The 18102-nt window shown below is 36.5% G+C and overlaps 2 protein-coding genes across 2 annotated transcripts in view; one reads left to right on the forward strand and one right to left on the reverse strand.

The window, feature by feature from the left end:
- Window positions 1-18102, forward strand: part of LOC6036325 (reticulon-1-A) — a 188462-nt gene that overhangs the window by 73169 nt on the left and 97191 nt on the right. The gene's annotated exons all lie outside the window — the stretch shown is intronic.
- Window positions 8744-16072, reverse strand: LOC6036330 (carbohydrate sulfotransferase 13). The gene is made up of 3 exons (XM_038256916.1): window positions 15939-16072; window positions 14703-15077; window positions 8744-9759 (listed from the first exon to the last, which is right to left on the reverse strand). The coding sequence occupies exons 2-3, from the start codon at window positions 15012-15014 to the stop codon at window positions 9064-9066; spliced, it is 1008 nt and encodes a 335-aa protein (XP_038112844.1). The 5' UTR covers window positions 15015-15077; window positions 15939-16072; the 3' UTR covers window positions 8744-9063.

Consider the following 18102-nt stretch of genomic DNA (forward strand, 5'->3'; position numbering starts at 1 on the left):
AAGACGGCCAGTGCTATAAATTAACTTAATAACTTTGCTAAATCCACCCAAATTCCTACAAGGTTGGTTGAACAGACTTCTCTGAACATCATAACTGTTTTGGTTGAAAAAATCAGGTTTCAAATGTGAAGAAAAATGCTGTTTAAAAATTTTCATATTTTGGCTCAGTGAATTTCATATTATTGCGACCACATTTTATGAAAAACTGTGAATTTTTACTACAAAACAAACACAATTTGATGCAAAATAATTAGTTTGTGTATTTAGATTAGAATAAGTAAATCAAAATTATGTAAACAATATTAAATTAGCGATTTTTATGAAAAGTTTGATAGGATTTCATACTATTCAATGAGTTTTGCTATATCACAGTAAAGAATGTTGTCGAAACGGTAGTTAACAGCATTTTGATTAAAAATGGATAGTTTTATTGAAAATGCTTTTCCTTATCTACAAATATGTCATAACAGTCAAAAACCGTCAAAAATATAACCTATATCAATTAAAATCTACAAATTACGGGTGGCCGTCTTACCCCCGGAGGAGGTGGCCGTCTTGCCCCCAAATAAATTATTTTTTTAAACATTTTTTGTAAATAGCTCATCGCATTTTCTAAACTTTTTCGAGGGACATAATCTAGGGAAAACTTCAATTAAACATGAAAAAATATTTGAAGACAGGAAAACATATTGTTATCTAACAAAAATGCCTAAGTTGTAATTCATGAAAATTACATCCAGTTTCAAGTTCAAAAATTATTTGTTTATTTTGAGCTATTTTTATACTATTTCAAACAATATTTTTGGCAAAGGTGACTCCATATGCATTATTTAGCATGAGGAACAGTATTGCTAAACATTTTAGTAATATTCATTAGTATACTTAGTAAAACAGTGGGGTGGCCGTCTTACCCCGCCTGGCCGTCTTACCCCCAGCTCCCCTATAATTTTTCGTATGGTCATAAGAATCATTTTTCCATCATCAACTAAACAAATATTTTTGAAAAAAATCAGGTCTGTAAATGTAAAAAGCCTGATGGGTAATTCTCTACCAACTCACACGAAATCGGGAAAAGTTGTCCCGACCCCTCTTCGATTTGCGTGAAACTATGTCCTAAGGGGTATCTTTTGTCCCTGATCACGAATCCGAGGCCCGTTTATTGATATCTCGTGACGGAGGGGCGGTTCGACCCCTTCCATTTTTGAACATGCGAAAAAAGAGGCGTTTTTCAATAATTTTCAGCCTGAAACGTAAAATTAGACGCCCGATTTGATGGCGTACTCAGAATTCCGAAAAAACGTATTTTCCATCGAAAAAAACACTAAATAAGTTTTAAAAATTCTCCCATTACTCGACTGTAAACATTTTTGGAACATGTCATTTCATGGGAAATTTAATATACTTTTCGAATTTACATTGACCCAGAAGGGTCATTTTTTTCATTTAGAACAAAATTTTTCATTTTAATATTTCGTGTTTTTTCTAACTTTGCAGGGTTATTTTTTAGAGTGTAACAATGTTCTACAAAGTTGTAGAGCAGACAATTATACAAATTTTAATATGTAGACATAAGGGGTTTGCTTGAAAACATCACGAGTTATTGCGATTTCACGAAAACGATTCATAATGTTTTGAAGAGAGCTTTAAAATTTTGTATCAAAATTTGACATGAAATTCACACCAAAAATTCGTTTCCCACACCTTGTTACATGGCGTTACAACACCATGTTTCCGAGTCGCTACCAGATGTATCCAGTTACACCCACGATCCGAACCGTTCGAAGTCCGCCGTGTACGCGTGTCGCCGCCGTTTTAATTTGCGTGGCCCCATTACCCGAGGGGTGGGCCGGTCCCTGCTCCGAACCGAAGAATCGTCATCAGCTTGTCACATTAGCGTAAAAATCGAGTCCTAACAGCTGGACAGGCCGGATGGACAGGATGGACGGACGGACGGACTGGTCCATCAACATTACGCATCCGCGTAGACTTAAAAAATCGATGTTATTTGTTTATTTACGATTAACGGACAAGGCGGGTGGTATTTTTAACCCGGGGCGTGCAGCTTCAGCAACAAACTCCTGTCCATTTCTCAGATTTCGAGGAGGTCCAGAAAAAGAAGGGGGTTTGGCAAGGGGTGGCAAATATTAAGCAACAAAAAATGAGCACACATTTTTGCTATATACATTGGCTGGTAGTCGCCGTGGCGCATATTATGGCGGTACTATATAACGAAAAATATTGGTATTTTTAGAAAAATTATCTTTTCCATCCGACTGTCAGTATCGATCGTACTCTCCGCTGGAAAACATCTCTAACCGGTCTGCTAGTATAACCTCTCATTCGAAAGGGGTAAGTACCCAAGTGCAACTTTGTAACGTTTCTCTCTTAACCGTCACCGATTTGTTTTGAAACTTCACGCGAATTTTCCTGAAAATTACACGATTCATTGCACTCTAATTAATCTTTTGACTTTGATTTATTCTAGCCAGTCGTCCTTGAAAAAATCGCCACAAAATGAGTGAAACCAGAAATCTTATGACCACGTTCTCGATCCTGATCGTCCTGCTGTTTTTGCTTTACTTCGTGTATTTGGTGTTTTACTAAGGATACCCTCCAAAGTTCCTTAATGTTAGCTTTAGATCAGTGAATTAAAAAAAAATGGAGCAATTAAAGTGTGAATGGAATGATCGCGCGTGTCATGAGAGAAAGTATTACCAATCATCTTCACCGGATGCACCTGTCATCGTCGTGGCGTCGCACCGTACGGAAACTATTAAGCTAATTCACAATTTTTAACATAAGAGAAAAAAAGCACGTAGATTACATCTAGAAACCTAGCTTGAGTGTGAGCCGCTTCGAGCCATGGCACCGCCGCACATTTTGCACCTGCCCCTGTCATCCCCTCCAAAAGTGCACCCAAGAAATGGCACCACCCCATTCGGGCACCGGCACCAGCTGCACCCCAAGGTTGTTCCTTGTCCAGACGTCAGCAGCGCATTTATCATGATCATGGGTGAGTATTTTTCTTCTACCATTTTTTTTCCTTGCAACATTTGTCATCTGTTGGGGTTGGGAAAATGGGTTGAAACTTGGTAAGGAGCTTGGGTTTGTGAAAAATGGGACACTACGTCAAACCATGAAAAAAAGTCAAATATGGTAAAAAAAATTAAAATTTTCGATTTAAAAACAATTAAATTATTAAACATTTGAAAGAAAAAAAAAACGTTACAAACGTTCGGAAATTTTTAAGAATCTGTAACGTAAAAAAATGGTTCCAAGCATAAATAACAATTTTTGGAGTTCAATTTACAACAATAAAAAAATCTAGAAATTTAAGAAAAAAAAATCAACAGTTTAAAAAAAATAAAATTGTGATTTTTTTTTCTAAAATGTTTGAATTACAAAATATTGAAAAAAAAAACACGATATTGTGGTTCTGTATCATAATTTACATAGACATTTGTTTTGTGCTGGGAATTTTATGGTGAGTTTTACTCTCGATCGTAATTTCTCGACTAATGATTGAGATTTCTCGATTGTAAGATTGCGATCTTCCATCGACAAATTATGATTGAAATTCAACAATCGAGATATCGCGAAATAACGATCGCAATTTGTAAAAGCAATTCCAAAAATATTAAACAATTAAAAACAAAATTTAAACTTATTGAATGTTTTTAGAATAAAATATAACGAATAAATCAACATCATCAATAAAAGCAAATATGTTTTTTTAGATCGTTAAAAAAATTTTTTTTTATAGAATTTAAAAACGACAAAAATCAAACACAGAAAAGTAATCTCAAACTAAAAAAAAATAAAAAAAATCCGCGTTTTAAAAATTTCTAAAAGTTAAAATGAAAGCCATTTTCATAGTGTAAGCAATTAAAAAAAATTAAAAGAAATTTATGAAAATAAGTAAAAATAATGAAATAGAAATCTCATCAATAAAAAAACTAACTTAATCCACCTATGTGGTTGGAGCCTTCCTCACAACAATGGCTGTACACAAGTTTCATCTATTTTTTAGATCCGGCTTCCAAAAAGTACATCGATATCACTTAAGTGGCCATATCTCGAGACAGGGTTGCCAGATCTTCAATGTTTTGGACTCATTGGAAAAGTATTTTGATAACCTAACCAACAATAGGTCGGATGATGGACCCAGACATAGTTTACATACATTTAAGTGAGATCCGGCTTCAAAAAAGTACATCAATATCACTTAAGTGGCCATATCTCGAGACAGGGTTGCCAGATCTTCAATGTTTTGCACTCGTTAGAAAGGTCTTTTGATAACCTAACCAACAATGGGTCGGATGGTGGACCCAGACATAGTTTACATACATTTAAGTGAGATCCGGCTTCAAAAAAGTACATCAATATCAATTAAGTGGCCATATCTCGAGACAGGGTAGCCAGATCTTCAATGTTTTGCACTCGTTAGAAAGGTCTTTTGATAACCTAACCAACAATGGGTCGGATGGTGGACCCGGACATAGTTTACATACATTTAAGTGAGATCCGGCTTCAAAAAAGTACATCAATATCACTTAAGTGGCCATATCTCGAGACAGTTTTGCCTGATATTCAATGTTTTGCACTCGTTGGAAAGGTCTTTTGATAACCTAATCAACGTCGGGTCGGATAGTGGAGCCGGACATAGTTTACATACATTTAAGTGAGATCCGGCTTCAAAAAAGTACATCAATATCACTTAAGATGCCATATCTCGAGACAGGGTTACCAGATCGTCAATGTTTTGCACTTGTTGGAAAGGTCTTTTGATAACCTAACCAACGTTGGGTCGGATAGTGGAGCCGGACATAGTTTACATACATTTAAGTGAGATCCGGCTACAAAAAAAGTACATCAATATCACTTAAGGGGCCATATCTCGAGACAGGGTTGCCAGATCTTCAATGTTTTAGACTCGTTGGAAAGGTCTTTTAATAACCTAACCAACGATGGGTCGGGTGATGGACCCGGACATAGTTTACATACATTTAAGTGAGATCCGGCTTCAAAAAAGTATATCAATATCATTTAAGTGGCCATATCTCGAGACAGGGTTGCCAGATCTTCAATGTTTTAGACTCGTTGGAAAGGTCTTTTGACAATCTAACCAACGATGGGTCGGGTGATGGACCCGGACATAGTTTACATACATTTAAGTGAGATCCGGCTTCAAAAAAGTATATCAATATCATTTAAGTGGCCATATCTCGAGACAGGGTTGCCAGATCTTCAATGTTTTAGGCTCGTTGGAAAGGTCTTCTGATAACCTAACCAACGATGGGTCGGATGATGGACCCGGACACAGTTTACATACATTTAAGTGAGATCCAAATATATGTGAAAACACATTTTTATACATAACTTTTGAACTACTTATCGAAACTTCAATCTGTATAAAACTCGATCTATGGGACCCTAAACCAAGTCGAATGCAACAAGTTCGGGTCAAATCGGTTCAGCCAGTGCCGAGAAACATGAGCTAGTTTGTTGGTCACATACATACATACACACACACATACACACACACATACACACAGACATTTGTTCAGTTTTCGATTCTGAGTCGATATGTATACATGAAGGTGGGTCTACGACGTTTTTATACGAAGTTCATTTTTAGAGCAGGATTATAGCCTTACCTCAGTGAGGAAGGCAAAAAAAAGTTACTTAATCCCCCTTTAGGTGGTTGGTGCCTTCCTCTCATTCAAAGGGTAATGCTATCCAAAATAGACACGCTCGTGGGAAGGTCTTTAAATTACCTATCCAAAGATAGGTCGCATGATATATTTGGAATATGTTTTCATCTAAATATCTGAGAACTAGCCTCCAAAAAGTGTATAAATAACTCTTAAGTGCTTATAACTTTTGATAGGGTTGTCAGATCTTCAATGTTTTGGACGCGTTGGAAAGGTCTTTTGATTACCTGTTCAACGAAGGGTTGCATGATAGATCCGGACAACGTTTTCATTTTGATATCTGAGATCCGGCTTCCAAAAAATGCATAAATAACACTTAATTGCTAATAACTTTTGATAGGGTTGTCAGATCTTCAATGTATTGGTCGCGTTGGAAAGGTCTTTTAAATACCTTTCTAAAAATGTATAACATGCTGGGTTTTCTTGCAAAAACCACCCTTTTTACAATCTTCCGGACTTTAGTCAAAATCGTTTTTTTAGCATAACTTTTGAAGTACTTTACTAAACTTCATAATTTTCAATAGGGACTTATGGGACCCCAAGACGAATCGAATGAGACCAAAACGGTCCAAATCGGTTAAGCCAGTGCTGAGATAATCGAGTGCATATTTTTTGGTGCACAGACCTACATCCCTACACACACACACACACACACACACACACACACACACACAGACATTTGCTCAGAATACGATTCTGAGTCGATAGGTATACATGAAGGTGGGTCTAGGAGGTCTAATTGCCTTTCCTCAGTAAGGTGAGGAAGGCAAAACAATTGGTACATTTTGATTTTTATTTTACATGATCTTTGAAATATTTTTTTAATATTTAAATTAATTTTATTGTTTCAAATATTTTAGAAACCGTTTGAAAAAATAATTTTGATTTGATTTTCAAATTTTAAATGTGTTTTAGTTTTGCCATGTTTTATAATTTAAATTTTAATTTTTTTATTATTTACATTCATGAATGCTGAAATTTTAAAGTCTTGAAATTTTTGAATTATATTTTTTTAATTTTATAAATTCTTAATTTTTTTGGGGCCAAAATTTTTTTTTAAATTAATAATTTTAAAATTTTTGGAATGTTTGAATTTTTAAATTTTTGAATTGTTTGATTTTTTTAATTTCAGCAGAAGTATTTCAAAATTATGATTTTTTTTATTTAGAATGTTCGAATTTTGAAATTTTGGAATTTGAGAATTTAAGAATTTTTATATTTTTGAAATTGATAGTTTTTTAGATTATTTTTATGTTTTTTTAAATATATCTTTTAAATTATATTTTTAAATAATTTTTCAACTTTTGCTAATTTGCTTTAAACTCATATTTGATTTTTTGATGGGCAGTTGTAGAGGTGGGGAAAATCGCTTTTTATGAGCCGCTCTTTTGCTTTAAATTAAGGTTAAAATCACGTTAATGAAATAAAACACAACTTTTGCTAAAAAAAACTGATTACAAGCACTGCTTTTAATGCAGTACAATGGGATGGTGGTCAATGTTTTAAAACTTCTTCCTTTAAAATAAAAAAAATATGTGACTCAATTCCACATACAGCTTTAAAAACCCATTATCGAATATTTCAGAATACAAATGGTTTCCAATTGCAAAAAATATAAGAAATACTAGAATTTAATAGTGTGAAGATGTAATTTTAAGAAGAGTCGAACTGAATTGTGTCAAGTTGAGTAAATCATTTTTTGATAATGAAATTTATTCGATCGATTTAACACTAGAAGCATTATAATTTACACACACACTGTCCCATTTTTCAACGAATCATGCTCTCGCTTAAAAAGTATCGATAATGCAGCAACCAGCGATCTAGTAATCGCGCAAAAAGATGATCATCGCAACTGCCACCACCGCCGGGAAAGGCCTTGTTTTAGGAAAACAGCGCCAGATGTGCGCGGAAAGGGTAAATTTAGAACCCGGCACGACGCCACCACTCGCTCCAATAAAGTCGTTAAAAAGCTAGTTGAAATATTTCCTAATCATCGGCGCCGCCATCACCGTTTTTTGCCTACTTTGACCCCTCCGCACGATGGAGACGCATGGTTTCGCGGGGTTCAGGGAGGCAACGGGGTGAAATTTCAAAATTTAAACACGTGCGTCACCTTGGCTGGGCCGGGTTTTGGATGATAAATTTACGATACGATGGGAGATTTATTGGGTTACAGATGTCGAGATCTCGCAGGAATGAACATAATTTTGGAGGCGAAAAGTAATAATTCTGGAATGTTCGACGAGGGGGATTGTATTTCAGGTGAATCATGGAACGAATGACCCGATGACTAAATCTTTATTTTTCAGGCTATTTTCACTAAAGTTAATGATTTGAATGATTCTCTCCACAGAATCGCCAGTCCCGTTTGACGTAACGTGATGCTGCTAGCGATTGTCGGCCGCTGATGATTCAAATCTGCTCCAATAACGCCATCGTGACCAAGAACCCCTGAGTTGGACCGAAAGTAATTGCTTTGCCTTTTGTTCTTCGTAATTCAAATTTGCCCCCAAAATTCACAACCGACGGGGAAGCATGAAAAAGGATGACAAACACACCAAGGACCGGATAGACCGCAAGATCCGTCATCCGACGGCACCATCTTCGATGAAGACGATCATCATGAACCTGATCATTGCCTTCTTCCTGTACCTGCTGCGGCGAGGCATAGGTCAGTGCGCACTTCAGGGTGGGCAGCAGCTTCTGAATGATAGTTTTTTTTTTCTTTCTTCTAACCTATTTTAGAAGCCGGAGGAAAAAGTGCAATTACTAAGTACAGCAAGTTTATCAAGTAGGGAGAGTGTCATCACTTGTGGGGCTAGGCAGGAGGTGGGGCTTCTACTTCTTCCTCTTCTTCATTTGTTCTTCTTTTCACATCATCTTACCCAACCCTATATCGATCACCGCAAAATAAAGCAAAAATGATACCATGTTGAAATGTGTGTTTGTTTTTCTTCTTCTTTTTCTGCCAATTGTTTTTTATTTAAGTTCAATAGCTGTCATCACAGTGAGTCGTCAATAAGCAGTTTGATAAGTACACAAAACAGTGTAGTAAAATCACATCTAAAACAATAATGGTATAATAATCCGAATGTGTTAGTACTTGTACAGGTATGTTACATGCGTAATTTTAGTGAGCCGTCTAGAAAGCGTATCCGAGTTTGGAAAAAAATGTCGTTCGTTTGGGAAAAAACCTTATCCTTACCTACTAGAACCTGTTAAAAGTGTAGTCTTTTTAGTCTACGAATTAAATTTAGAAACTTCCCCATCTGGTACCTGGTACCACTAAAAGCTACCCCCGTAAAATTAGTCACCGCATTTTCGAATGCTGTCGTTTCGTATTTTTTCACCCCAGCTCAAAGCCCACTATCTCGTCCAAGCTGTAGTCAAACAGCCGGAAGTCGTCCTCGTACAGCTTGTACAATCCCTTGATGATTGGCAGTGGAATGTCGCTGAAATACTTGCGCAGCCGCTCGCTCGTCCCGGACGTCTTGTACACAATCGGGAACGTCACGTCCTTCATCCCAGCAAGATGCAACGCCAGCTCTGAATCATCCACCAGCGTTTCGTACTTCCCAATAATGTTGTACTGCAGCAGACACGGATGGCACAGCTTCGAGGCCGGTTCCCAGTGCTCGTTGAACGACAGGTTCGAGTTCCGGCTCAGCTCCGGCGTCAACAGGTACTGGATAAACTCCAAAAACGTAACGTCATGTCCGTTCTCAAGCGACGCGTTCGATGCGTTCGGTCGGAACGCTTTGATGATGATCTTTCCCACCCGGGACTGGAAGTACTTGGCACTCTTGGAGTTTCCCTCCAGCTTGTTGCGAAACGCGGACAGGAGCCGCTCGAACGGGTGTCGTACCAGTACGAAGCGGTTGTAGTCGGTCAGGACGGATTGGCGCTCGTCGGGCGAGAGCGAGCTGAACGATGGGAACATGCCGTTGGAGTGGGCCAGGTCGGCGGGGATTTGGAGCGGATCGGTGCCGTTCCACTTGTCCGTCATGATCATCAGGATGCGCTTCCAGTTGGTGCAGGCGACCTGGGGGACATGAAAAAGATCTTGAATTGGGTCCTAAAATGAAGTTTAAATTTGTGATATTATTGCTCATAACGATTAAGCTTATTTTTCTGAGTACAATGACCCTTTGAACGTCCGCAAAGGATTTATAATGGATTTTTAATTCAATTTAAAAAAATACATCACGGTCCTTCTTGACAGAAAAGATCCTACTTGACAGCTCGTTCCAAGGGGACCATGGTTGATCCATCGAAAAAAATGTTGCCTTGTCAATATTTATTTTTGCATTAAAATGAAAGAAAGTGACCAGAAATGGTTTTTAATCGTGTTTTTTTTACCGTTGTACATACAAATTTATATAGGGCTTTAGTACCCAATTTATGACTCAAAAACTAAACAATAATAAATTTAAACTTATGGGATAGTTATCCCTTTCAAATGTTAGGGTTGAATTTACAATTTATTTATATTTTTGAAAATCAGAAAGTTTTAAAAATGTTAATACATTCATCATCATCCCGGTACGAGAATCGAACTCACGACCTCTGGATTGGAAATCCAGCACGCCGCTAGTCGAAACCCATCCCCTACCGGTCAGTATTCCCAGTGAGTAGAATAACTCTTTGAAGGGATCTGACTTTGCCGAGCCAGACAGGAATCGAACCCATCACCTTCCGCTTACAAGGCGAAACCCGTAACCTCACGGCCACGGTAGCTCGGCAATTAATTTTTTTTTATGTTGAAAATCGGACTTTATGTAAAAATATAAGAAAAAGTTTTCAAAAAACATACAGATTATTTTGCAGAAATTGGAATTAATTTAATTTTTAATCTAACTTTTTTGGGTGCAGTTTTCATCCATTCCTAAAACTTAGCTAAAGACGCCAAAACGATTATAAAAATTTCAAAAAGCTACAGATTTCTGAATTTCAACCTGAAATTTTTGTATGGAAAGCTGCCAAATTTGTGAAAAAATGACAATTATTATTTTTTACAGTTGAGTAAATAAAAAATGTCTATTTTTGGTTTTTTTTTTCGATGAAGAATTTGTATTTTCTCGAAATTCTCAGGCGTCCCATTTTACATAAAAGTCTTTTTGACACCGCATACCCAACCATCACCATTTCAGGTGGCAAATTATTGAAAAACACGTCTTTTTTCGAATGTTGGAAAATGGAAGGGGTCGTATCGCCCCCCCGTCACGAGATATCAAAAAATGGAAGAGAAATAATCATTTTTTTTTTCTTATGAAAAAATGCCAAGAATTCACTAATACAATACTTTCTCGTTTTTAACAACATGAGATTTTGTTTTACGTTGCCAAGATCGGGGAATTTTAGAAACATGATTTCAAAAATGATTTTTGGTAGTATTAGGTAATTTACCTAAAAATTAGAGGAATTTAGATATTTTTTTCAACAAAACTAATTTCAAAACATAAAAATCAAGACTAAATTTTAATTCTTTTTTTTATCATTCTCTGCCAAATTACACGAAATCAGATAAAGTTGCCCCCATCCTATTGAAAGAAATAATTTGCAGTCTGTTTTTGTTTCGACGCTTTTCAAAACAAAATTTCTTCATACAGTATTTTTCAAAAAATGAAGAATGTTTAAATTTCGTATTTTTGAGTACCATAGAACATCGGAAAAAAGAATCGAAATTCTACTTTTAGTTATTTTTATTTATGAATGTCTTCTTTTGACAGTTGAAATGTATGGACAAAGTTTCATTAAAATAAAAAAAAATACAAATTTAAAAATTGCTAAGTAATTTGTGAAAATCTAGAGAACAACTTAACTAGTTCTCTTACATAAGCTTATGAGTTTTTTATCATTTCAAACAACATAACATTTAAGTGTGATGTGCACACAGTCCAGACTCGATTATCCGAAGGACTTGGAAAAAAATCACTTCGGATAACTGAATCTTCGGATTATCGAAACTTGACATTTTTTGTAGTTTTGTTTTTGATTGTTGAGGTTGAATATGATCTCAAACATGCCCTTTTAAAAAATTATCTAGAATTTTTAATTCCAAAATGGCGGTATTGACATACTAAGAACATGAAGCTTAAAGACTCTCATATTAATAAATTAGACTAAAATGTGGTCGCAGAACTCAAATTTGATGTTAATAGCAAAAAATTGGAAAAAACGATTTTTTTTATAGTGATTCGATTATCCGAACTTCGAATAATCGATACTTCGGATGATCGAGATTGGACTGTACTACCTCAAGGCGACAATAAGATTTTTTTTGAGAGCACACGGTTTTCCGATTCCTTAGACAAAATTACGCACTTTTCACTTTGCAAATTCCTTTGAAGAACTGACTCAGATTGCTCTAGGGTCTTCGACAAAGTTGTAGAGCGATACATTCCACACCAGTATTCCAGGAGGAAGTGAATCAATATTTTCCTATAGTTTGAACAACACGAGTTATTGTCAATGTACAGCAATTTAGTACAAAAAAAAATGACTACAATTTCTCAAATGGTTTTTCAACAATTCCGAATTGTTAGCTACCATTTAACAAATGGTTAGCATACGGTTTGTTTTATTATTTTATTTATTGGTTTGAGCAATGGTTACTGTACATTACTCTTATGTTAGTACCATACCATTTATTAGGTCTATTCCCGTACTGCAGAATTCTGCAATTCTGCACGAAATCGGCAGCAGAGCGTTCCCTTACTTTTCTGCAACAAAAGTAACTTTTCTCTCAGGCAGAACTTCTGCAATGAGAGAGACAGAAGTTGCAGCGAGCGAAACCGTTCCCGTACTTTTCTGCAAGCTCTCTCTTCTCTTTTGTGCTGAAAAGTATCTGCAAGTTGGTGTGATGGATGTTGAGTACACGATTACATAAAATTTGCAAATTAGATGACATCAAGCATTTTAATTGGCAAATAATAAATTATACCTGAAACGGTGCTAACAATTTGAGTTAATTTTGTCGAACGAAGGGGTCAACAAGGAGATATTAGACTATACCAAACAAATAATAAATATAATTGATTATATAATTGATGAACATAACATTTTTGCTACAACAAAACATACTTTGTTGACGCATCATTATTTAAAATTATTTAAAATTGTTTTAAATACATTTTATTCAAAATCCAAACTTTCGGTATACTCTGCACCACATTTCTCCGTTGAAAAATTGTTCTTAAATTCTCATTTTTTTTTAATTCTTTAATTTTTTAATTCCTAAATTCTTAAATGCCGCCATCATGAATCATAAAAAAAAACTACACATTGGAGTAATAATTTAGGTTAGAAACTCAAATTTAGAGGATTTAAAGATTCGAAATTTTGGATTTACTGCGTTTTCAAATTTTACTTATTTTTGAAACTAAAATTTCTTAGATTTTTTTTAACTATTAAAGGTTTATGCTTGTCATTTTCAGATTATATTAGTTGAACGTACCTGCAACTCTTATTCCTAAAGCGGTACACGCACTTCGGAAGGAACCGGTCAAGAAAAAAATCAAATGGGCAGCAGCGGCAGCGCAAGCAAGTCAGAGAGGGTGAAGAAAAGCCCCAAGAAATCGCTCTCTCTCTCTCCTTTGTTCTGTTGTTCGTAAAGCTGTTTCTTGACCCCTTTCCTTCCGATCAGCATACTAGCCTTAAAACTGTTTACCTAATGTCAAAGTTTTGAACTGTTTCTGATGTATAATTTCTACCTAAGCATAATTAATTGCTAGTTACTTAAAAAATTGTACATGCTTGATTTTTTTAAATAAAATGATGAGTTGCAGCGAACAATAAGTTCTATGCAATAGTAGTTTATGCAACAAGTTGCAAAAAGAGCTACGACTACGACGAGTGCTGAAAAAATCCTCTTTTTGCAACGAGTTCCATCCAACATTTTTTGCAATTTCGAAAAACACCCATTGAGTGAAATTTTAAGTCGAATTTTCATGTATTCTGTCATAAATCGTTTAAATAAAAAAAAAAAATGTTGAAAAGTGTTGCTATTCGATTCTGTTATTTCTGGTACAGAAAAGTAGGCTTTTTCGTCGTTCAAGAATGACAGGAAAAGTAAGTAGTTTCACGACGGAATTGCAAAAATAAACTTTTTAATACTAAAAACAAAACTTCAAAACCCAATTTGAGTACATCCACTCAACTGTGTACAATATTGCGAAAAAGTCCTGGGACGCGCTACCCAGGCAAAAGTTTTGCCGTTTCTCTCCTTGCAGAACTTCTGCAAAAGAGAGAGATGAAGAGAGCGAGCTGAAAAGTACGGGAACGTGCTGCAAAAAAGTGACTTATGCTGGCTGCAGAAATTTTGCAATTCTGCAAGTACGGGACTAGACCTATTGTTTCGAATCTTTTGAAATATTTCGGATTTTATTTACGAACGAGGCAGAACATTCAATTCACTGTTCATTTTTCATTTCGCGTCTTAAAGCACATTTCTTGTAGTCATTTAAACTCAAACAAATCTTAAAAAAAAAAAACTTAACGATCACAAAATCAAAACATTTTCAAACCAAGCCAGCGTTAACGCATAGATGATCTATCCTGAACCCGACTTCTCCAATCCTCGAGCGCGTTTCCGATGGGACTTGACCAGGTTCTGGATCTTGGTTGCAATAAACACTTGACATCTCACAGTGTCCCACAAATCTTAACAGCTTTAGGTCATATTTGATACAGGTACAAAATTTTGCTGAAGGAATCAAAAACAGTACTTTCGTCTCAGTTTTTCAAAAAAATTACATTTTTCTTGTCGCCCCAATACTACTCTCACACTGGCACAACGATTCGATTTAATACCCAGTATGTAATTAGCAATCTTGTTTGATGGGATGCTTGCATGTGTCGTATCTTGATTGGGTCTACATGCAAAGTCTCTTAGATAAATTAACTAAAGTTTTTTCCTACATTCTGAGTGTTTTCAGATCTGCCTTGCAAATTAATGTTAAAATCTTACAAGTATCTACTACCCACCTTTGGCACGTAACAGTACAAGAACTTGTGCTTCCGGTCCACCAGCAGGTGGCTCATCTGAAACGTGTTCAACTCGTCCACCGTCTTGTACTCCATGGTGTCTCTCATCTGGGCACAAGCCTTGAGCATCGCGTCCTGCCGTTGGAAATTTTGCGACTGCGTCAACTCGTACGTGTGCATTCCTTCTCCAAGCTCGTTCTCATCGTCGTCCAGGGACACCGGAATCGCGTCCCGACTTGGCTCCATGCTGGCCACCACCGCCATCACCAATAGGGACAGCATTAGCGCCAGTGCCGTCGACGATGATCTCATGATGTTCTAGCTGCTGCTGCTGCCGGTCCTGTACTTGTGTCATGGGTTATCGCGTTTTGTTTCCTGCAATGGAGAATACACACAATTGAAAAAATGTTACACGTTGCGAAGTAAACAGATTCAGATTTATTATGCACGAATTTAGACAGCTTTACTCTAAACATTTGCCGCGAAGCGATGGCGCGATTTGCTTGCGCAAGAACCGCGGCCGCGAATTACGTAACGCGCGCGCGAGCGAGCAAACTCACAAATCCGAAAATTGTCTATCCCACCGTGTGATTTGCGTACACGCCAAGTGACGTCGAGTACGGACGTTGCTCGTTTTGCAGAGTTGAATTTAATTATCGTTTTTGCAGCGTTAGCAAGTTTAAGTTTAGATGTTTACGATGTCCAGCGCGAGGTTAACTTCCTACACTTTTGCAACTCCAGCGCTCTGAAAGGTCGACGAAATGGAAATTTCTTTTTTTTTCTTGTGACGCGTTTTTCTCACGTTTCTGTCCACCACCACAGCCGACAACGGCAACCGCAAACGATCGTTGTCTCAAAAGAGAAAATGATGTCCGGGTCGTATAACTTTAAATCCACATTTTTTTTTTACGACCTAATCTAATCGTTTCGCGATACTTGCTAGTGCCGCTGGCTATTATCTGACCCGTCCAACGCACAATCGCCGTCCGAAGGTATATAATTAATCACAACAACAACAAGCAGCAGCAAAACACCTTTGCTGAATCAGACCGCACGAAGCAGCTAGTATGACTAGCTAGCTCGGTGTGTTAGAGGCTCGGCTTCCGAGAGGTGTGAAACCTTACGATCTCAACAGTTCATCTAATCCACTTCCCGCAGATCCGAGAGAGCTTCTGGCTTTCGTCCGTCATCGCGCTGCCACTATAGGGTAAACACAGAATAGAGTAGGGTACTCACATTTGCTCTTGATCGAAATCGTAAAAAAAAAGAAAAACACAGCAAGCCAAATTCTATCAAATTTCCCTCGAGTCCATCGTCGTCTGTCGTGCTGCTGCTCCTGCTACCTTGCCTGAAGATTCGCATACGACTGGACTGTCATCATAGCATGCGGTGCTGCGGCCGGGCCTTGACTGGAAAGTGACTTTGAGACAGTGTGCGTGCAATAGGGTTTTTCGTCATCATCTGTTGATCCCCCCGCCTAGCACATGGAGTACAGGCGGTACTCACTGGGTTGGCAGGATGAAGTTGACGCTATTTCTTGAAAAAAAAAAAAAATATATTTGGGCTCAACATCACTTGGTAGTAAAGTTTGAAATTGGATTTTGAATCATAATCCCGAGGTAATCTCTACAAGACGTCTTACAACAAATCAACTCTACGGTTAACTTGAGGCTGTAGGCTTGACCGCTTTTATGATTCGCTTATCAAACAAGTTTGTTTAAATTACTGTGGATTTATATCGTAGATTGCAACTATCGTCGCTTGTTTTTGTAAAATGTTGTTTCGCTCTATTAATGAGTCTCATCTGTACCTGTACGCATACTTGGAGAAGCCATGTAAAAATCAACTGTGGTGCACTTCTCCAGTAAGAATGTTGACGTACAGAGGGCCTATCAAGTTGGAAGCATAATTTGAAATCTCAGAAATGATCTAACGATATTTTAATGTTTTTTTTTCTTCTTTTGCATGGGATTCTTTCTAATGTAAAAAAAACTAACTAAATCCACTGATGCAGATGTTGTCTGGCACAATGTTTTCAAGTATCAATCAGATCTGATCTGGTTTTTTTGGAACTTAGATTTAAATTCGATTAAAAACCTGGGATTAAGGTATCAACTTCCATCATTGACATGATTTTTCGTTTTAAATTAAATTATTAAAAAACCGTTCTTAAATTGGCGCACATTTACGAAAACAAATAATTGAAAAGATCAAATTTCACAATAGTTTAACTTTTTAACATTGTAAATCGATATTTTCCGAGACATCGTAGATGACTCTTAGACACATTTATTTTCATCGATGTGAATTCTCTGTGAGGCTGTTTCTTAGAAACCAATTGTCCGATTTTCAATGTTGCAGAGAGAAAATAATAAGAATTTTTTATCAGCTTTTTAAAAACACTTCTTTTCTTACAAGAAGTATTTTTAAAATGCAAAAAAAAAAAACGAGAAGAAATTTAAAATGTTAACCTAACTAAAAGTAGCAATAACTTGAAAACGGTACATTTTATTAAAATAAAATTAAAGAACTTTTCGATTGCAAATGTGATTTTGCTTTAAAATATCATTTTTATTATTCTTTTTGTTCGGTTTCCGATTTAAAAAATCAAAAGATGTCTTTTTTAGTCGCCAAAAAATCACAAAAAAAAAATAAATATTTTGGGAATTTGAGTTTTAGTGATATAAAGTAAAAAAACGGATTTTTTCCATGTACTTGTTTTTTTCGAACAGGATTGGGAAATCATATTTTACAACTTTGTCGAAAAAAATCCCTTCTCAAGAAGTAGAATTTCATACATTTACATATCAATTGTGTATGACCAGCCCCCAAAATTGTATGGAGATTTGTATGAAAAAACGTTACTTAATCCACCTTAAGGTGGTTGGTGCCTTCCTCGCATTCATGTTGTATTTTAGGAGGTATTTACAAATTCATTTAAGATTTTTCTTAATTTTTCAATTTTTTTTTCATTTGTTTTTTTTTAAATTTTTGATTTAACTTGAACAGCAATTTTCAATTCTTTTTTTTACCAACTCTTGGTGAAAAGTCTCATGAGTTATATATTTCAGTAAAAAGAAAAAATGATGCAGCAACATAATACAGATTTTTTTTCCAGAAGAGACGCAGACACTGCTTATGCGATGTGGCAACCGGGCGATACGCATGTAAGGGGGTGTGGCTGCCAATCCCCCGCGTGGTCAAAAAGTCAAAAAAGCAAAAGGCCCGGCCTTTGAGGTTATGCAAAAATTACCCTTTTTTGCAGCTACAAAAAAACTTTTTCTTGGCATAACTTTAAAGGGGAGCTGGGGGTAAGACGGCCAGGCGGGGTAAGACGGCCACCCCACTGTTTTAATAAGTATACTAATGAATATTACTAAAATGTTCAGCAATACTGTTC

The sequence above is a fragment of the Culex quinquefasciatus genome, chromosome 2 (genome assembly GCF_015732765.1).
Source record: "Culex quinquefasciatus strain JHB chromosome 2, VPISU_Cqui_1.0_pri_paternal, whole genome shotgun sequence".
Classification (NCBI taxonomy): Eukaryota; Metazoa; Arthropoda; class Insecta; order Diptera; family Culicidae; genus Culex; species Culex quinquefasciatus.

Bases quoted from the DNA above. Each gene is read 5' to 3' on its own strand.
- LOC6036330 (XM_038256916.1), bottom strand. From the start codon at position 15,014: ATGAGATCATCGTCGACGGCACTGGCGCTAATGCTGTCCCTATTGGTG. The intron at 9,760-14,702 runs GTGGGTAGTAGA...CATGTCCCCCAG, and splicing joins TGTACTGTTACGTGCCAAAG to GTCGCCTGCACCAACTGGAA.